Source organism: Amphibalanus amphitrite, unplaced genomic scaffold, assembly GCF_019059575.1.
Source record: "Amphibalanus amphitrite isolate SeventyFive unplaced genomic scaffold, NRLGWU_Aamphi_draft 001804F_arrow, whole genome shotgun sequence".
NCBI lineage: Eukaryota > Metazoa > Arthropoda > Thecostraca > Balanomorpha > Balanidae > Amphibalanus > Amphibalanus amphitrite.
Window position 1 is genome coordinate 54,860 of NW_024883297.1, and position 22,436 is coordinate 77,295.

The 22,436-nt window shown below is 47.1% G+C and overlaps 1 protein-coding gene across 1 annotated transcript; it reads right to left on the reverse strand.

The window, feature by feature from the left end:
• Positions 1 to 1,988: 1,988 nt before the first annotated feature.
• On the reverse strand, positions 1,989 to 13,760 carry LOC122375253 (neuropeptide F receptor-like). The gene is made up of 2 exons (XM_043354530.1): positions 12,442 to 13,760; positions 1,989 to 3,856 (listed from the first exon to the last, which is right to left on the reverse strand). The coding sequence occupies exon 1, from the start codon at positions 13,701 to 13,703 to the stop codon at positions 12,453 to 12,455; it is 1,251 nt and encodes a 416-aa protein (XP_043210465.1). The 5' UTR covers positions 13,704 to 13,760; the 3' UTR covers positions 1,989 to 3,856; positions 12,442 to 12,452.
• Between the last annotated feature and the right edge of the window lie 8,676 nt (positions 13,761 to 22,436).

Sequence of the window (22,436 nt, forward strand, 5' to 3'; positions counted from 1 at the left end):
AACCCGGGCTTTTATAACCTGGAACGCGTGCTCTCACCACGCTGAGTCCAACGCTCATCGACTGAGCTACGGGACCGGCCAATACTTATAGAGCCATACTTCTTAAAATGGACATGGAATACACAACTTCAAAACAAGAAGCGGGCAGTATGCAAACTGCCCAAGCTTTTGGGCGGTATGCATAGTGCCCAAGGGGTCGGATAGTATGCATGCTACCCGGGCGGTATGCATACTGCCCGGACTGTTGGGTAGTTTGCATACTGCCCATAGCATGTTACCCGTAACATATACCTAACAGTTTGAAGTATGCTGTAAAAATGTGTTATTTTACACTTGTGACCTACTCCTTGAACCCCAATATGTTTGCGGCAGTTTTTTTTCTAATTTACCAAAAAGCCAATGCAGCTTACGTTTGGAGCTCAATCGCATGCCTTTTGCCGCATCAAAATCAGCCCTGCAGTTCTCAAAAAGAGGGCCGAATCGGTGGGCCCTTCGTACAAGTTAGCATACCTACAACAATAAAGTCCACAAGCATAGGTAGAAAGGCTGATTTTTTTCTAAGCAGTTTGAAACAATTTGTCGAATACTCTGGCTCTCCTCTCTCTTTCTCTTTATCTCCCTCTCTCTCTCTCTCTCTCTCTCTCTCTCTCTCTCTCCCTCCCTTCCTCCCTCCCTTCCTCCCTCCCTTCCTCCCTCCCCTCCCTCCCTCCATCTCCTCTCCCTCCCTCCCTCTCCTCTCCATCCCTCCCTCTCCTCTCCATCCCTCTCTCCTCTTTCTGTCTCTGTCTCTGTCTCTCTCTCCCTCTCTCTCTCTCTCTCTCCCTCTCTATCCCTATCTCTCCCTCCCCCTCCCTCCCTCCCTCTTCCTTCTACTGACATCAGCCTTGCGCGAGTTTAGTATCACGCGCAGCTAAATGCGGGCATCGAGCTTGGATCCCTTAGGACCCGTGAAAACCGCCCCAAAGCCAATCATGGTCGCGCGTCGTATCCGATGGACAGCAGGTCAACGTTGCGGTGTGTGTACAGAGCGGCCGGGCTGAGCCGACAAACACCCAGTGTCAAACAGTGCGGGCCAGCGTCACAATGGCGGATGGACAAAACTACGATAGCATGGCAGTGCAATAGGGTGACCTAATGCGACTGCAGGTCACAGGTCTGTCAGGTCAATGATATAACAATGTGGGAGGTGGTCGACGCTTTTAGAATACCATTTTGGATTTTTAGTCGCCCTAAATACCTCAATAATTTGGACGACAAGATACCTGATGCCTAGGTAAATGAATAAAAGAGTTGATTCATCATTTCATCACTGACAGCGTTTTCTAAGAAAGTTAGTCATCATATCTGCACTTGTCTCGGTAGTTATTTTTGTTGACACCGACAAAGACGTTGACCACCGAAAACCTGCAGCGCTGATTGGAGTTTCAGGTTCTGCCGCGAGACGGCAGCACTATGCCCAGCCTGATGTGCAGTGGTGGCGCTGGCGTTGGTCGCTGGTTGGCGAACGCTCGTTGTCGCTGGTCGCTGGTTGTCGCCCGCTACAGTCGGTAAGCTGCTCTGCCTTTTTTCGAGACTGGAAAAACTAGTCCCAAGATCATTAGCGGTGTAAGAATGGAGCTGGACGAAGCTACTCCTAGGATGGTATTATACCCAGTCCACTAGCTCAGTGAATGATAAAACTGGACAAAAAGCTTCGCTTTGTAATAAAACGTTTTTTATTTTTTAATAAGGATGCCTTTCTGATAGCATGGAAAAGCTGGACTACGATGGCTAATGATTACGCTTAACCTACCTGTAGCCTTCAATCAGAAGCTGAGCTGCTTCAATAATTTTGAAAAAAGAGCCAGGCGCCGCTAATGGCAGCTCGAAAAAATAGCATCAAATGATAACTAGCAATGCGACTCATTTGGGTCAGTTGTCAACCTTGCCTTGAGGTCCATTTAGGTCTGGTGCTGTGGGACGCTGATCCGGTCGCGGGTTAAATACCATTTCAACACCAACAAAATATGTGTATTTGAGTCTGGTAACACTTGTTTTCCAACACAAGTCTTTTGCCACACAAACAAAGCGCGTCGTACACCAAACGAGTTTCAGGGGACGTCTCACAAAGTAGTATCGAATGTTGGACTATTTGGATAGTGAGAATGGTCGACATCACAATGACAGCCAGAACGTTACACGTCGAATAATAAGCTGTCGACATTGGTAAGCAGCTCACAAAACACATATAGCGGACTTATAATACCACTGATGGCTGCGCTGCGGCGATGGGAGCACCGGCGGTGCGCACGCCCTGATGACACCTGATGACACCCCAGCGCAGCGCCGCGAACGCCGAGAGCCGCCTAAGTTATCGGTGTCCAAAGACGGATGAGGGACACCAACAACAGCTGAAAGCTCTCCTTTCATCATTCAACAACGGCTACCTTTCGCTATACTGGAGTTCCCATTTGGCATACATAACAGCCACAATACGTTCGTCCAGATTCGGCAAACGCATAAACCCTGCATTCCACAGTACACAACTTCCATCACATAACATCACATACGCGTATAACGCAAAGCGTCTCGCAACAGTTTTAAATTTTACTCTTTCATTCAACACATGACATTTTTTCAATTCAGAAGCCTAACTTGCAAACTCATAGAGCAGCAAGACAATAATAGCTTCTTCATTGACCCAACTGTTACATCGGGAAAGTCAATCCACACTCTCAAAACTTCTACGCACATTTGCCGTGAGAGCAGTGCTCGATCACGTTTCATTGCACTTTTTTTAACACTACATTTAGCCAAACATTCTCACTTCATCGCCGACGCCATCACACTATAAAACCCTGTCCTCACAGTTTTCGCGAGTGTGTCAGCGTTATTCACAGATTCAGCTGACCGTAAGCACCTAAAAGCGCTATGCGTAGCCACTGTTCAGTGCTCATCACCTGGCGCTTCGGGGTTCGTATGCCGCCTCACCAATTGCAAGGGTCGTGCGTCACATACACGCGCTGATCATTTGTCCCCGTCACATAGGCCGCGGGAGTCGCATGTCCCATGGCGCTGTTATCCTAGACGGTGGCTCGGATAGCTGAGTCGGTCTGTGTGTTTTTCTGTGCGCCGCATCTGAGCGCCGGTGACTGGGGTGGGTCTGCGGGGCTCGACGCAGGCCTCCCCCGTCCCAGTCGGCCCACGGATGCGCCGTCATCAGACACCATTTGTGACAGCAGGCTGTGTGAGCAGCTGCACGGAACAACAGCGCCGTGCAGTGGGGGGCGTCGCTGGAAGAAGCCGCACCTCCACAGATACGTCCCTCGTCTGAAATATGGTTCGGTTTGCCACTGTTCTAACAACGACGCTCTTTTCTTGGTCGATAAATCTCGGTATCGTCCTACTCCAAGGCTGTTAGCAGTGATAAATTACGGGCGGGATGCAGTTGTGACCCAGTCGGGCGGCCAGAACGGGCGAACGGTCGCGGCGCGGCCGCGAGCTCCGACCAGAGTGCGACCGCGCTCGGTGCGCGCTCCATTGCGAATTCCGGCTCGTCAGCGTTGTAACGGACCACGCGCTGCCGTGCCTCACTGTCGGGTTTTCCACTCGGCTTGCGTCAGGAGCTGTTGGAGCTATTGTAGATCGTTGCTCGACCCTCCCAGGATCTCCAACAGGGCCGATACTGCCCGCAGATGATACCACAGAAATTGAAGCTCGATTAGTTCCATTCAGCAGCACCATTTCGCACCCAGCGATGCACGTCTCCGCTCGGCCGCCCACCCGCTGACGAACTGGAATGACGCCAGGAGAAATTCTCCCCCGCCACGCCGCCAGTGCCGCCGGAGGAGCCGGGACTTCCGCCGGAAGTCGTCAGCTGTGGACAGAAGGGTGACGGTTTGTGAGTGAAATTGGCCGTCCGCTGCTCTCAGACTTTTAGCGGCACTCTCAGTCGGCGTTAGCGCGGAACGGGTCGAGTTTCGTCGTCAGTCGGCGCGTCTCCAGGTGCACTTCGAGAGAGCAGTTACGATTCGGGAAACGCTGACGAGCTGCGACAGAATGTGGAAGTGGCCTCGGAAAACGAGCCGGTGGGCTCGCGCGAGGACTAAAGTGGGGTCTCCGACACTCAGAAAAACTACCGACTGGGCAATTCAGGCGTTGGCACATCTAAAACCATTTTACTGCCTATTTCATCTTTTAAAACAGAGTTAAATAGCAAAATAAAAGTGAAATGTTATGCGACATGTAAATATTATATGAGAGAACTTTGCAAGCGAGAGACTCGAGAGAGCTCCTATAATTTGACACGGCAGCTGTCAGCTTGAATTCCTCCCGAGAGAGATGGGTACAAAGTACGGGCTGAATAATATAGGACTCAAGTGCGCTCGTATCTATCAGTCTTTGGTAACCGAGAGGGAACATTTTTGATGTTCTGGGCTAAGATTTGCTCACGTTCGGCAATAGATAGGCTGAAGTTTACCATCTACTTCCCTTTTTATTGATTACATCCTGTGTGGGTTGGATCAAAGTATTTTGAAGTCATTAGGTAAAAAAATACCAATTCTTATAGTCATGTTTAGTAACGACGTGTTAATACTATGAAAAGACGGCTTTTGTTCCGATAGATAGTGGAACACTTTCCGTGAAATTAATTCTTTGAAAAATGAGCTGACAATTTAATTACTCAGCCATACAAAGTTTCACGAATCTCTATTCTCGGAGGCATGAACAGTGAAAATTGTCGGCTTCTGCAAGCTCACTCAGGCCCTCGGACACGATTGCTACAGGATACAAAGTTGCCCTCTGTTGCTAGTTCAGGTGGATGTCCGCCATTGTGCTAAGCCAGGTGCTTATGTCCGCTATTGCACCTGGTTTGGTTGAGGAATGACAGCCCTGCCTGCAATTGCTGGGGCAGGCTCATCACGCATGAGGTAGCGCCTGTGCCCCAGCGATTGGCAGATACTCACAGCTCGCCATGTTAATAAAAAGCATACATTATTATCGTAAAGAACGTGATGCGTTATGGTCTAGAAAAAGGCATTATATTGATTGTTTATCACTTTGTTGGACAGGACACTTAAAGGTAGTGTGCCAGCTTTCTTGGACCGTATGGAGTTAATGGCCCAGATAAGGAGAACCGGATTTTTGGAACTTATCCATACCTTCAAAACTCATGGAAACGTCTTAAATTCTTCAAATTTTGAGTACCCCAGTGCGAAATTCGCCCCGACGGGTTGTCGGTCGTACCCCAACCACATTTCACACCACTATGAACAATAAATGCACACACTGAAATCGCTATTACCGATATGCTCAATGCTCATCCAATCAAGTTTCGATAAACCCGTTCATCATCAGCTCCTGCGGTTTCGAACACGCCTGTTAGTTGGCTTCTGATGCTCGTCGAGGTCGGAATTTCCAAATACGCGTGGTGCGTCGGGCCGCGCGCTCTGACTTCGGCCAAGAAAAATGCGTCAGCTGATCATTGTCATTTCTGCCACTTACGTGTGGTGAAATGGGGTCATAACTTATAAGACGGCTTTTTCATATCAATTATTTTACATAAAATCATATTTCAAACCATAAATAATGTTCGACAGCCATATAAAAGAAACAATACCAATACGGGCTTACAGTTTAAGGCTCGACATTGTGTTGTCTACGATTAGACAGCTGATAACTCATTCCCGTACTTCGTATGGTCGTAACACTATAATGACCTTTGCTTATTGTCACAAGTGCGCCGCATTCGCGATTGTTGCCCGACGCCTGTTTGCAGGTGAGCCCACTACAGTTGTTATACATATCTAAAAACCGATAAACTTTTAGGCGAAAAAGGCACTATTCCAGGCCCATTTTTGATTTTTTTTGCGATATTAGGTAAAAACAGAAGCTTCTTATCCTAGGAAAAATAAAATGGGAAATCTTTCAAAGGTGGCACACTACCTTTAACAGGCAATAAACCAAAGACAAAGACCAAGACCAAAGACCAATGTCCAAGACCAGGACCAAAGGCTTTTTTCGGGCATGAAAGGAAGTCTACAAATGATGTTTACTATTGTCCCGCTCTCTACCGAAACCAATCGTAGCGGCACGCATTTCTACGCAGTACGCCATATGTCCCGTTGCCCGGATACGGCGAGTGTTAACAGAGTATCAGCAGCATCCCCCGTGATACTGGAGCGGGATATCGCTGTTACATATTTACACACAGCTGGATAGTGGATATCTTTCCCACTTCCCAGTCAAAAGCTCTACCCATTCTCTGTGCGCTGTAGTCGGTGCCATTCTTAATAATGCCGGCCTTTCATATATGCTGGAGAAGCACACCGATTTAAATGAGATTATTGGTCGAGTGCACCTGTTCGAGCCAGTGCGTATTAGCTGGTGCACCTGTTCGAGCCAGTGCGTGTTAGCTGGGGAACAGCCCGAGCATCGTGCGAAACGGCATGCTATTGATATCGCCTCATATTGTATCAATCCAGCTTTACTTCTGCATGCCAATTGCCAATTCATTTTGACAGCTATTGATGCACAACCATTTTCTAAGTTGACAGCTCCTGCAATGGTTTTACACGATGAACAACAAACTGAGAAATGTGTATACGAGGATGTGTTTTGTATGTTTTGTAATGCGTTTGACAGGACGTTAACTCGCAGTTGTCGCAGTTTTTCTCGCGCAAATTGCTCGGGAATTATAGATATAATGAGTTGGTAGAACACCAAAGTCGTATATTGCAAAATGAAGCGGCCAATGCATAGCATTATGCTTCAGCGATCCGCCCCAGCCAGCCGGTAAGCTGCCGTTATCTTCGGCCGGGCGGCGCGCGCCTAGCTGGTTATACTAACCGTGTTTACATAGGGTTCCCTTAATCTTCCCCTATTTGTCTCTTAAATGTCCCTTATAAAGGAATCCTCTGTCTCCTTTACCTCGCTTCACTACAAATATGGCGCAACTAAGTCATTCTAGAAGCAGTTTGCAATTTTTACTTACCTTTAGGGCTCTCCCAAATAGCTTCCAGACTAGACACTGAGGTAAAAGTGATAGCACATGAAAGCTCAAAGCAAGAAATATCAGAAAACTATCTGGCATTTAACATACTTTAAACGGCTGAGCTATTATTCAAGTAGGTGTAATCACATCCACGGCAATATCAGAACACCGCACCTGTCGAATTTCTGCCTTGACTTTCTGCCGTTTATGCGTTAATGCCACTTAAAAATCCTCAGTCGGCGCACGTGCGCTTGTCGAGTCGGGGACCACCAGTCGGACGATTCGGAACTGCCGGCCAATCAGCACGCCGCTTTTGTGATGTGTTAGTTTGAGAACCACTGGATATGGTAGCGTAGCAGCTTTTGGAAAGGCGCTACGCTACCAAATCCTCCCCTATTTGTCGCTTAAAGAGGGAATTGAAGGGCAGGATAAAAATACTTCAAAATATGAATTGTTGAATTTCGAGTATTAAATAAGCCCAATTTATATTGTTTACAGCATAAACGATGCTTTGTATGCTTCTAACAACAATAGCGCCCATAGCAACGTTACACGCGATCGCTATGATGCCTAAAATTCGATCTGAAAATAGGGGAGAAATAGGGGAAGATTAAGGGAACCCTATGTAAACACGGCTACTGTTCCGCCCAACTGTGGTGTACCGCGGGCTAGTCTACATTCCAGGCCAGTCAGCCAGCCAGGCCGCCGAGCCGCCGTGTGGCTTTATTCAATACTGAGCTGGAACATGCAGATCGATGGATTCACCCAATAAAAACAAAAAAAAAAAAAACAAAAAACAGAAGCACAGTCCGTACTTTATACCTTGCCACGCTTATCAAAAATATAGTTTTCAAGATATTGTCAATCAAGTGCAAGAAATAAGTGATGACAACTTTTTTTCTGAGAATGTGTTATTTAATGCCCCTAGCGGCTGGATCAATGGGAAATAAAACGTGGATCCAACTCCACGAAATGACTGTGAGACCTGTAAATCACTCTAAAAGTTACGTCTACCCAAGGGCACCGTATATCTTTGTTAGTCCAGGCTCGATCCACACGAGAGCGCAACCTTTTCAAGTGGGCCGCTGGGTTGATAAATGCTGCACGCTGAGGGTTTTGATTGTTAGCAATGCGGTTGGTCATGTGCAAGTGGCGGGCTAAATAAAATGTTTTTCGTGAGATAGTCTGCTACTGTGGCATGTAGTTTAGGTGCTAATTTAACATATTTAATTTAACAGCTGACCTGTGACCATGGAACCAAGAGAATGAATTCTGTTTGGAAACAGTCCATTTGTTATCATGCAGTAGGTGTAGATCTGCATTCTAAGTCTAGCACCTAGCGCTTCAGGTGGTAACTTTGAACTCTGTAGAGTACGACTGTATCACATATAGGCTTCACACGGTGCAATCATCTCTGTCCCTATAAGGGAAACCTTCAGCCACCACCTGTTGCGTTCGACTGAGCTGTTATCGATCCCAAAGATAATATATAGTGACAGGCGTTCCCATAAGCACCGTACAGATGGGACCCAAAAACAATGAAAGGCTGATCGATTTTCATGACCCAAATGTAACAGCTAGCACTGTTCAGTAAAGCGTAAATTCACAAGCCTCCAGTGGAACGTATACTACTGATCGTGTTTCAGTATGTGTTCGGATCGCTCCCAGTTGTATGTAAGTATATCTGAGCCCGCTGTGCCCGGACAGACAGCAGTGGGAGCGACGTCGACCGATGCCTGTTCCCCCGGGCACGTGGGCGTGTGATTGGCTGGGCCAGGCGGGGCCGGCGCGGGACAAAGCCTAATTGAGGCTCGCGCTAGACCATGAGCATGAGAAATGTCTACTGTACGATTCCGTGCTGGCGCCAGAAGCGTGCTATGACGGATATGTATTTTTAGATATACAAAAAGACAACGAGAAGCTTAAAGATGTGAGCTCAGTCTGTTAACATTTTAAAACTAAAACCATTTTAAGAAGGAGCCTTATTACATTATTGGATCCACGAATTTGTCAAATTGAAGTGAGATTCTTACAGCGCTAGGAGACTGTAATGAAATTATCAGATAGCAGTCTCTATCCCTGACAATACCTTAGGTATCAGTGTTATTTTCTTTCACATTAAAACCTGCTGGTTATCACAATTGGCATGTACAATTATGATTTAATGAACTGCTCCAAATCAGTGGGCTGTGCCACGCAACTTTTGTCAAAATAATTGGGTTATGTAAGACTTATGTTTTTAAGGAGGTATGTCCTTATTCCACTCAAACATGTTCTAATATTATTTCAACATCACCAGAAACTATGCGGAGCTGCGTACCAAGGATTCCAATGTGCGCCAGTGTTGATGGATGACCTCTAAGCGACAGGCGATTACAATTATGGCACAGGCAGGAAGCCGGCCTGTGCTGGATCGATCCCGAGCACAGTGCTCTCAAGAGGCCGCCATGACAAATGGTCTCATGTCATGGTATGTTCAACGCTTTACGCTGACCGGCGCAGCCGATCCTCAGCTGACAGCGACTAATTCCAGCCAGACTGATAGCTTCAAATGGAAGAGAACCGGACACTCCGAACAAATGACGCCCGTTTGTCCGAAACATGGCAAAACTTTGACGGTAAATTTACTGAAAAAATACGACCGCGGAACTGTTCAGCAACATTCCGCTACTCGGTGACATACATCAGTGAGAGCTGTTACTGTGAGAGACATCCTGGTCTTTACAATGCCGAGCTGCCGGGTCCATTGGGACGCGATTCTGTTAGGGTGGTTGACTAAAAATCAGCTTCATTGTAATTCTTGAAACTCCGTAATAGGTGTGCTATTGGCACTAAGAAGTGCATATATTTGCACTAAGTTGCAGGTACTTGCACTGAGTAGTATTTGCCACTAAATTGGGCCAACTTGTGCATGAATATTGCATATTTCTTACTGCACTCAGACACCGTTTGATACGCTCAGGCACGGTGGCTGACTATACAAGTGAATAAAGATAATGCGATGCTAGCACATGCTAGCTAGCGATGCTAGCCACTTCATCGACTCGCAATTCGCATACCAATTTGTTTGTCGACTTCTACTGTTCTACATATAGTGGAATTTGTGTCAAAATGAAGTTTTGTGCTTGCATGACGTGAAGAGTGCCACGTCTGATGATTCAAAAACGTCAGGGACGGATCCCAGTGGTTCACGGGATCACGCAAAGGCCCTGAACGTCGTATGATTTGACCTCGAAAAGTGGCCGACATAACTGTGGGGTTTGGGGTTTCTACGAAGTTACAGTGTGTCGACTGTCGACTTTCCTCTTCTCCGTACCGCCGAGCACATTTTGCTGCTCCGGTCAACAACAACAGGCCATTACTCCCCAGCTCAACACATCTTTAGTTGTACAAAGGTATAGAGTTTTAGTTGACCTTCCCTCAAAAAAGAAGAAATAAATTCATGAAAAATTGACAACAAACGCAGGGCTATACCAGTCCTTGAAAATTGACGTAAGCTGCGTACGTTATGCTGGTATGCATTAACGAGTGCATAAAACAGCATTTTCTCGTCTGACCCGCGACCATTGACCAGCCATGAGCTGCAGAGTTATGGTTGACTTCGGTCATCTATCATGAGAGTAATGTGTCGAGGTCGGCTCTTTGGACATAGGTCTGTCAGAAAAGGCGTGCCTTGACATCTTCAGTCCGTCTGCGGTATCATCGAGACCGTTGTTCATGGGGTCGTAAGCTTCAGATATTGTGCTCGCGCCCAGAGGGCTTTGACAGAAATACGTTGTTGAAGGGCGTCGCAAAGGAAAGACGGCGTAGTAAAGGGATGAAGAGCGGTGACGTTCCATAACAATATGGTTGCCGAAATGAAATGATGGCTTTGGCTTTTGAGTTATGCTTACAATGCACGTGCATTTCGTATAATATAGCTAAGTTGAATCAATCTTTATATCCTCCTTGATGTAATAAGTTCAATCGTATATGCTGTTAAAAGTACGAGTCACTTTCTTATTAATTAACCCGCGCGGGGCTGGGGGGGTAAATTTTACCCCCCCCCCCTCGCGAATTTTTGCGATATCTCAAAAACGGCGGCGCGCAGCGCCGCCAAACTTTGAGTACCTTTTCTTACATCAATTTGACACGTTCCCTGAAAATTTGAGCGAAATCCGTCGAAATTTTTTTAAAGAAATTGACGTTTTAGTGACGTCATGTTCGTCATTTTCGCCTCAAAAACGGCAAAAGTTCAAACGCCGCTAACATCTTCATTTTTAAAGTAATCAAGACGTAACAAAAAAGGTTATACGTAATTTTACTTTGTCTATCAAATGGCGATCTCGGTTTTTTGAAAATGTTGGATTTTGGCCTAAATTTTTTTTTCTCAAAAAACTGACTTTTTTGGGAAAATCATTATAAAATCCAAAATTTTGAGTCTATCGAAAAAACCGGAATATATGTCAGAGAAGTGGTCTATGTGCACCTACATACCAAAATTTTAGAAGAATCGGTTCAAAAATGTGGGAGTTATTCAAAATTTTATGACGCCACGACACACAATTTTTTTGAAAAATGACTTTTTTGGAAGTTCTAGACCTCGTACGGAAACAAAAATAGCACCATTCGATTCGCCGTGAAAAACTGCATCAGATAGACACCTTTTTAGGCCTTAACAACCAACTTCAAAATTTGACCTCACTTGACCTGACCTTGACCTGACCTCGACCTATAATTCATCCAGAGGTGGTCCATATCACTTATTGAGTGTGCCTATTGAATTCTATGAGTAAAATGACCCATAAAACATGTGTCGCACATGCCCTTTTCTATATTTTGTTTTTTGGTGACCTGACCTGACCTGACCTGACCTTGACCTTGACCTCTGAATGATATTGTATGCAACGAATATTGTCTTGGTAGCCTAAGAACACGTTTTGGGCGATCAGTCTCAGTCCATGACTCCATTCTTCGGCAACTACGGTGCAAGGCCGATACTGTAGAAACTTGCAATTTGTACCCTTGACCTGACCTTGACCTTGACCTCAAACTTTAAATTAAGTACATGTTTTTAGTAGTTCGTGATGAGAGCTTTCGATTGGCGTTTGAATTTTCCAAATCGGACCGTTAGTTCGGGAGATAACAGGGGGGGGGGTAAAATTTACCCCCCCCCCCCCCCCCCCCCAGCCCCGCGCGTTCGGCTGGAGACCCCAGCCCCGCGCGGGTTAAGTGATACGATCCGTCCAATTTATGGTTATACTTATACGCGTGAAGAGGACGGGGGAAAAACGATAGCGTTCATTGACTGCCAAGGGTATAACAAAGTAATCAGTCGCAGCTTCGATGCAGCTGTTCAGCCGTTGCAGCACTCTGCCTGGGGTTTGTCCGTACCGTGTCTTGTGGATTCGGGAAAGACGTCAGAAAACACTGTCTCCTACTCTGTGGACGCAACCAAACACCCCATAGCAGGCCCTCGTGTCTTTTACCTCCATGCCGATTAGAGCAGCTGGAGCGGAATGTCCCGCGTGACCATGGTCTCCTCTCCGGGCGGCTGGTACGTGTGACTCCGTCCGTTGGCCTGTGTGCAGGTCAGCAGGGTCCTGAGGTTACCCTGCGACCGCTCCTCCTCCGCATTGGCACCGGAGCGGCCCTTGCGGAACAGGCACGGCAGCGCACCGTGTGCCAGTTCGATAAACTCCTTCCTGAAGTTGTCGTTGAGCCAGCCGTACAGAATGGGGTTGGAGCAGGCAGACGTCATCAGAATCATGTGGCACACGGCGAAGATGATGCGCAGCTTCTCCAACGAGCCGTTGTACATGATGAGGTCGATCACAAGGTTGCAGACGTTCAGTGGCACCCAGGAGATGGCGTAGATGAGTGAGATGGCGATCAGCAGCGTGTGTGTGCGACGGGTGCGCTGTTCGCGGCCCTGGCGCAGGCTGGACGTCCGGCTGGCCATCGATGACATACGGAAGCGCAGCTTCTTGGTGATGCGGGCGTAGGCGATGCTGACGGTGACGATCGGCACCACGTACTGGCAGATCATGCTGAAGATGGAGTAGTAGGCGCGGCCGTTGCGCACCGTCCACTCTTCGACGCAGTAGTGGAACGTCTTGGGCAGTCCCGGCAGCGTCTCGTTGAGTGACGCCGGCAGCAGCTCGCGCACGACGAACATGGGCGATGCCAGGAGCGTGGCCAGAGTCCAGATGCAGGCGAGGATGATGCAGACCTCGACCAGCTGCAGGCTGTTCCTGGTCGGGTAGACGATCACCTGGTAGCGGTCCAGCGCGATGGCCGTGATCGACATGGACGAGACAAACTCGGAGACGCCGGTCAGGCCGCCGAACAGCTTACAGAGGAACGTCGTGTCGCCGCCCAGCGGCCAGTAGCGCGACAGGATCTCCAGCAGCGTCAGCGGCATCGTCACCAGGCAGAGCAGCAGGTCGGACACGGCCAGGTTCAGGATGAACAGGTTGCGCGCCGTCTTCATGGCCGCCTTGCGCAGCACGGCCAGCACCACCAGCAGGTTGCCGAGCGCGCCGAAACAGATGAGCAGCGCGTAGAGAACGATGAGCGTGTAGTACGCCTCCTTGCTGACGCTGCGGTTCTCGCGCATCCGCGCGATGAACTCGGGGTCGATGAAGTCGGCGACGGTGACGTTGGGCGGCAGCTCGTCTGCTGGCGATATGTTCACGATCTCGGTGGCAGCCGAGTCAGGAAGCTCCGTGGTCAGCAAGACCGAGGTCATCGCGACGGTGGGTGGTGGCTCACGATGACAGATCGCGACTCAGTAGACCTGAAGAAAAGAGAAAAGGAATCATTATATGGGCAAGCATCGGGCTGGTTGTTCTCATCAAATGGTTGCTTTGGGGGGGGGGGGGGGCAAGGAGGACTTGAGCGATGGGCATCTATGCCAGTGTTAGGCTATTTTCTAACAGCTTACTTGCGTCATGGATGCACGTGACGCACCAAATGTTTGGCTCAATCACAATGCAGGTATTAACATCATGGAATCTGATATTGACAAGAGTTTCCGCTATCCTACATGGTGCTTCATCCACTCCCGCCAACAATGCATTCCTTGCCACCCGGGCTCTTCACTGTATGTCGGCTCGGCCGCGGAGGTGCCGGAATGAAAACAGCCGCCTGCTGGGATCACTCCCACTAAATAAATGTTTGCGCACACCGGCTGCTGTTTAGGTCGGAAGACATTAACATAGGCAATTTGGGCCAGACACTGAGAGCCGGCCTAGATACACACAGCTCGCTTCACACGCCGCCAAAGAACAATTTGGGGGAAATTCGTCTCGTCAAGTTCAGAAGCGTGCTTCAGAAGCGTACGAGCTCAGCTCCTTAGAGTTAAGACTATTATAAACTCGATGTGTTTAGCATCAGCAAACTTGAGAACTCGGCAAAAAAAACTTGAAAGATAATGTGGATTAAATGTTAAGCGACACAAATATGGTGACACATTTTGTTACTTTCTTCTTTTGCCAGCTGTGTTCCTAATGCTTTGCTTGGAGCACTGCAGCTGATGTTCGGCTAACCGTCCATAATAGCTGACGACTGAATGTATTGATTGCACTCTGAACAGTCAAGATCCATTGGCAGTTGGGCACAAACAGCCTTTTGCTCTTTGACTGACGGACCTGGTAATTTCCAATCAATCAGCTGTCAGAGTCGCTCACAGCACATGCCAAAACGAACATCACAGAATAATGGCAGAACTAATTCATCAGTACCGTTGCCATCCTCTATGCACCCCTGACCATCTTTTTACATGTGTGTTAGAAAAAGTTGATTTAGCGGATAAAACACGCTTAATCCTTATTGGAACGGGCGACCGTGATGCGGTGGAAATGAGAACTGGCTCGTTTAGTGCCGCTGCTGATTGCTCGTTCAGTTTTTCAGACCTGTAGGAAATGCCGCGCATACAGAAGCCTGTACGAGAAAAAAAACACGAAACGGGACTGATTGGTACCAAGAACGGCTAGGTAAATCTGATTTGTGGAGCAGACAATTTCATTTCGTGCTTTGTAGAGCTAGCTAATTTCAAACACATTAGAGCGGAAATACAAGATCATCATTCATTGCAATTTCCAAAATCACAGGAGTTGCATTTGCATGTGTTTATTGAGGCTAAATCATTTCGAAGTAAGTTATTTAATCTAAACAGTTTTATGGCCACTCAAGTTGACGGAGTATAATTTACATTTAAAGAATGTTTCCCTGTAAGTTACGGGTAAATTCAACTTACGCATCATTAAAGCTACACACCATTATGAATCGGTTGACTTCATGTCCCACGGTATTCAAACCGTCGGCGGAAGACGCTAAAAGCTGTGACAGAGGATAGCAGTGCACCTTGGCAGTGCACCTTGGCAGTGCACCTTGGCAGTGCACCTTGGCAGTACACGCTTCAGTCGGGGATCGGGCGATCGGCAAAGGGGTCAGACGGTGGCAGCGAGGGGAGCCTGGCGCTTCAGTCGGGGTCCGACGGGCGCCATGAACGGCAAGATCGTTTCAAATTTCACGTGCCATTGACTTGATGGACTAGCTCGGGCTCGACAGGCGAAACGATAAACGTTCCGCCTCCGTCGGATGGTACGGTTTCATTAAAGAGCGCCGCTCACGGCAATTTCGGTATGATGACACAGCCCATTGAACTATGGGTGACATATGATCGCCATGATCATGGAACTTGTTAATTAAGCCTAGACCTCATGGGGTGCTCGACTATTTGTCAAGGTGAGGTGCTTTGGCTCAGTGTTCACATTGTTGCATGGCACCCTTAGAAATAGAAGACATGATGTTAGAAATGCTGCACTCATCCACTTCACTGTTACCGTGCCGCTGCAAATCGACTTCAAAATTCGAGACAATAAATTCTAGAAATTAAGCGACTATTCCATTTTGATGTTCGGAAGGCAATTAGCATAAGTGGGGCATCGTGTGAATTGTACTACAAATTAACATTTATTACGTTATAAATTACAAAGTATAAAGTATTACATTACCAAGTATTACGTTCTTAACATTACACATCAACAAACAGCACTTACAGAAGAAATTGAAGCCAAGAAACGCTGACACCCAATCTAAGCTAGATGTCTCCAACAGATGTGACTGCTGACATCAGTTTAAGTGAATTTCAAGATGAAACGCGGCGACTGCACCCAGTGCAATTTTGCGGTGTGCCCTAGGGCGGGCGACAGTGAAACGTCTGCTGCCTCCAAACGCGCCGGTGAAACTCTAGTCGACACTGCTGTTATCGTTTTAAGCCAGAGCGAAATCGGGAGAGCCAGTGACGAAAAGGCTTCCTCGACCTTCAGGAAATGTTGCTGAGTCCACAGACTTTGTGAGAGTATGATGGGGTTTTAACGAGAGCCAAGTGACGCAGACGGAACAGTGGCCGTTAATTGCTCATTTCCGCAGAGTTTCAACGATGAATGCAATATAATACATTCGATACAACACTAAATGAATAGAAAACATAATATTTACGTTGATTTTATTAGGTACGCTTGAACGCTTGTCCCAAACTCTGAGAACACACGGTACAGTTCTCATCGGCAACCTGAAAAGTGTTTATAATAGTTTTATCCTACAAGGGGACGTGGAAAGTTGTCAGCTTTATTAAAAAAATGCAAGACAAAGAACCAGCGTAAGTCAATATTAAATTTTCCTAGCAAATAACGTTGGTCGTCAAAACTGCAAAGACGTTGTTAGGTATGTGCAATATGTATTGCAGGCTGTAACGCTGTCAGTTATTGAACCATGAATTACTATTTAGCATGCTAATCTTGATAAAAATGTTTCAGATTACAGCTAGCATTGAAAACACGAAAAAAGAAGCCTGAAAATCGGCAAGCTTGCTATTTTGTCTCCTCATCAAGTTCAGAAGTTTGGGACGAAGAGACTTCCATCACCAGGAAAACATTAGTAGCGATGATGAAAACAAACTCTCCTTTAATAATTTCATAAACATTAAATTTCTTCTCAAATTTGCTTCCTCTAAGCACACTCGAAGGTAGGAGCTGCTTGTTCAGACTATGTACTTACATATAGGTATGTAGGTCACCAAATGTAGCGAAGTATAACACTTGTACCTGCGTTCGATCATAAAGAAGATTAAAACCTATTCCGTTTCAAAATCTACATTTCGATGAGTCAGACAATTATCAGCAGAAAAGGAGACGTCTACTGATGACCTGATTGATCACTACTTTCGGGATATGCCTCTTGGTTCCACCGGGTTTGCTCGTTGATTAATAGTGACCGAACATATTGTTGTGTGATTCATTAGATCATGTCAGTGAACAACGATGCTGACATGACATTATCGCTTGCAAAATATATTTTGAAAACGACTTTGGCTGTGGGTCAAAGCTGATAAATGTGTTGATGTATGACAAGACATGTTCTTCATTTTACTCATACGTGATAACAAAAGACTCAATTTTGTATACCTTATCGAAAGGAAACCAATAACGTGCAGTGTCCTGAAAAGAGCATTCGTTGACACGACTGATGTTAGTGCTATCCTTGACTTAAGTCTGTCAATAAAAGAGCGGACAGAAAGACCCATTCTTCTACTCACGCCATCGTGTGACAGCGATGCGTGGCCTTCAGCATCGATTTGCAGTAAAGTGAGCGCGCTTATGATGATTGGCGACTGTCACACGTGTTTCTAGACTATATTTCTTCAGAATTTTTGATGCTTCAAAACTTTTGACTGACAAACTTTGTCGATAAGGGCATGCGTCTCCAGTTTCTGTATCATTCCCAGAAGAGAGTCACTTTCCAGCCCAACTCGACACGGGCTGTCTGCACCGCATCGAACCGACATTTGATTGGCCAACTTGGTCACATTGGGCGCCGAACTGAGCTCAGTAGTGCTCATTTCGAGACGGGAAACTGGCTGTGAGGTGGCGCAGGACGCCCGTGCCGCCATGGAGGCAGAGGTCACAAGGGTGTCGGTTGTACCGTTTCAAAGGTCAGAGGGGTGTCGGTTGCGTCGTGTCAGAGGTCACGTAGGTGTCGGTTAAACCATGTCAAAGGTCGTAGGGGTGTCGGCAGCGCTGTGTCACAGGAGTGTCGGCAGCGCCGTGTCAAAGGTCATAGAAGTGTCGGCAGTGCCGTGTCGGAGGTCACACGAGTGTCGGCTGGGGCCCGTGGCAGAGGTCACAGACTCACAGTGGTGTCTGGTACGTCATGTCAGTGGCTATACGGGTGTCGGTTGCGTCATGTCAGTGGCTATAGGGGTGTCGGTTGCGTCATGTCAAAGGTCACAGGGGTACAGACTCGGTGACACGGCTGACCCCAGAATGTCATGGCGACGGGAGACGGGACAGTTTGGACCCGGCGGACAAGGCGATTCCATTATTTCACGGAGGTGATTCCATCGGGGGACCATCAAAGCGTCCAAAACCGCAGCATCCAAAGTACGCAACATCCAAAACCGCAGCGTCCAAAGTACGCAACGTCCAAAATACGTCCAAAATCGGGTATATAGGGAGCATTCACAACGTCCAAAAACGAAACATCCAAAACCGCAACATCCAAAACGTATCATCCAAAAACGCAACATCCAAGGACGCATCATCCAAAGTACGCAACATCCAAAGTACGCAACATCCAAAACCGTTAGGTTAGGTTAGGTTAGGCTAGGTTAGGTTAGGTTAGGTTTCCTTATCCCCGGTAGGCATAAATCAGTAGGTTAGGTTAGGTTAGGTTAGGTTAGGTTAGGTTAGGTTAGGTTGGGTTTCCTTATCCCCAGTAGGCAAAAATCAGTAGGTTAGGTTAGGTTAGGTTTGGTTGGGTTAGGGATAGGCAAAAATCAGTAGGTTAGGTTAGGTTAGGTTAGGTTAGGTTGGTTTTGGATGTTGCGTGCCTTGGATGTCGTGGTCTTGGACGTTGTGGTTTTGGAGGTTACGTACTTTGGATGTTGCGTCTTTGGATGTTGCGTTTTTTGGATGATACGTTTTTGGACGTTGCGGTTTTGGATGTTTCGGTTTTGGACTTTGTGAATGCCCCCTATAAACCCGATTTTGGACGTATTTTGGACGTTGCGTACTTTGGACGCTGCGGTTTTGGATGTTGCGTACTTTGGGTGCTGCGGTTTTGGACGCTTTGATACGGACCCGATTCCATCATACGAGAGATCTCCTGAGGGAAGTGTCGGTGAGTTTCCGACATATGCAGCATGGATTCACGGGGCTTCAAACCCCTAGCCGTGGCGAGATGAACAGTACGGCCACGGTATTGCGGTACGGAAATTTTAAGCTCGAATATCTATAATTTCAACACAGAAAGTATGGCCTACCATTTCATCATTAAAGCATGGAACCTTGGTGAAATGGTCAGTCACATAAGACAAGACACCAATACATAATCTACTCTGACGACTTAGGCCCCACTGCATCACAAAACCGCTAATGTTGTCTGGAAATAAAATCCATCTTCCTCAGAAGCCCTGCACCGGTTAGAGTGTCATTACGGTCGGCTATGGTTTATACCAGCAACCAATCTGAAATTTGGCGGCCCATTCTCCTGGATCACCCGGCGTCCATCATGTGTGTATGCTGCAGTGGCCGAGTGAACCGGGTCGCTCCGGCTGATGCATGGCTCCGCCGTCCCGTCCCGAGTTTCCGGGAGCACCGTCCGCGCTGCAGGGAAAGAAGCTCATAGCATGTAGTGTCGGCCGGCGCCGCCATTTGGGCCAAGGCTGGCCGCAAAACGTGCGATTTATGGCCGGCCGGCGGCTAATTCACTGCGCCACACCATCTCGTGCCTCAGCGGTGGCCTGAGCACCGGACAGGGGACAGGCCACCGATCACGGGCCGTGCAGTGTGCCGCTCTCACTCACGGACAGAGCTCGGCCAGCTGCCGCGGACGGTCCGTCTAGAAACGGAACTGCGCCGCCCAGGCGGCCTCGGCTGGAAAGGGCGTCGGCTTTTTCCCACAGCTATAACGCGCTGAAGCACTACAACAATACACCGCAGGTCAGAAACGATTGCAGCAAATTACTTCTCCGGTGGAGAGGTCATGTGTGATTCCGGTACAGTGCATTTATCGAAAAGGAAATCATCCATATTTCTGCATCCCACGCAGCTCGCACACTTACTAAAGGAGATTGTTTCTTGTTATTGTTGGTTACAATTGGTAAGATTTCTCGGCATGTATCGTATGGCTTCAACCGGACTCGCGGTTGACGTAGAAGGCGACCACATCGCTAAAATAATTGCAATCGGATGCCAAACAAGTGTATCTATGTAATAACAATACACGGCAAATAACGCTGTGCTCGACTGACGCAATGCGGCCACCATTACGTCGACAATCTGTGCGGGTTCTCTATCTGGCTGGTGGCGGGCAGGTGCATCCCACGTAAACCCAGCCTCGATACAGCTATCGTTCCGATACCGGCCGCCTGTGGACAGGGCTGGACAGGGGTGCTGGGTCCAAACACGGCTGGCAGCTCGGCCAGACACCGGTGATGCGTGATAACGTCAGAGAGGATAGGAGAGCAGGATGCCACGCTGGAAAATATACAACATTAAGGAGTTATTGCAGTGAGCAGAAAAGAAGATGATCCTTAATTATACAAGGTTATTCTACTTCTTACGATTATCATCAGGGCACAGTTTTTGATTTTTTTTTTTGAAGTTTTTGCGAATCATCCATTAAGTGATTGATACTGATTGGCTCGAAATGAATAAATTTTGCCTAGTCGTTGTTCGTCAAACTTATTTTTATTGACATAAAAGTGGATTTGCTAAGGCTAGTTAGCAAGTAGCAGATTCAGTCACTTTATATCAGAGATGTCCAGCTTGTTATCTAGTACCTAGATAAGCAACAACACAAAAAATAAACGGTTTGCCAATAATTAGGATGTTGTAGCTGTGCTATTGCTAACCATGAAAAACACAACTACGGCGGATTATATGCGGCAGCGGAACAAATATATGTGCGGTAAGGGAAATCCTACCCCAGTCTCTATTTATACACTTTTAAGTTGTTACAGATGAATACGTTTTTTTTTCCCACGCTTTAGCAACCCGTTAGCTTTATTGTTAGAGTGATGATATGGCTTATGGTCTGTATAGAAACGCTGAATAATGTCATATCTTTGTCGGCCTTCTCTCGATCTAATGCCCGGAACATCTCGACGAATTGAAAAGCTCCATCTAAATCAATCCAAAACTAAAAACAGCTTCAAATGAAACGGAGCGAGCGGATAGCGGCCAAGCCCGACATCCCCTGGAGGTAGCCTGTGCCGCAAAACACGGTTTCGCTAACGACAGGTCGCACTTCAAAGCCGCCACTGCCGCGCCGGGATCCACTCCAGGCGCAGGGGAACTCGATTGGCACGGCTCCATTCGTCTGTTTGTCACTTCAGCGCTGTTTATGTTTGGCTGTTTATCCTGAAGAAACATGCTGTCCTATTTGATTTTCACACCGTATATTTATGCTACTCCCTAGGCGTCCTGCCGCCATTTGTTACCTATGTGCAGCTACATATATACTTTACCATAGAGACTACCACGTAGACTTCAAATAGCACATGACTTCGCAAATAATACGCCGCGTTTACCGAAGATTTATGTTAGAGAGAGAAACGGCGATATTGGCACAGATCGCTCAGCCGGCAACTAAACTTAGATTGGGAAATCTGAAGCACAGCAACGTTAGCCTGGTGGCATAGTTTTCAGCAGTCTGTAATAACTATACATTCCCTGGTGTTCCTAATCAGTTTCTAAAAATTATTTATGATCGCAGAAAGGTAGCGATCATATGAAACATGCCCTATGGGGCCTCGTGTCCGAATAGCTAGCGACAAAACAACTAGTGCCATTTGAGCTAGTACGTTTGAGCTAGTGCTACAAAAGAGCTAGTGATGTAAAAGCTAATGTTAAAATAGCTAGTAACTTATAAGAGCTAGTCCCAAGGAGAGCTAGTGGCGCAAAGAGCTTTGAAGATACTTTTTTACAATTACTTTGAAGATACCTACATTGGGAGGCAAGAACGGAGGGGGCAGAGGAGAGCACAAAAATTTCGAATGTCTGATGTCAGTATTCGCACCGAAGCGGAAATGCCGAGGACCAACAACAAAATTGAAGGGTGACACAGGGCAATCCATGGAATGGTGGACTCGCCACACCCGTCACTTTGGCGTTTTCTGGCCTCGATTCAAAAAGGACAAGCGCTGCAAGCTGCTGAACTTTACAAATTCAAAGCAGGAAACGAAGCTAAAAAACAAGAGAAAAAATTATGCCGATATAAATAAACAAATTAAGGTCCTCATTCGCCGTCTCACAGAAGATATCATAGACAGGCAGGAGTTTCTTCGCGGAGTTGCATACATCATTTCGATGAACGTTTGAGAATAAAACCTGAGTCGTATGTTTCTGTCTTTTTCAATATTACGACTTTTTAGTGACCGATCTGATCTGAACTGAACTTTGCTTATAAAATCCCG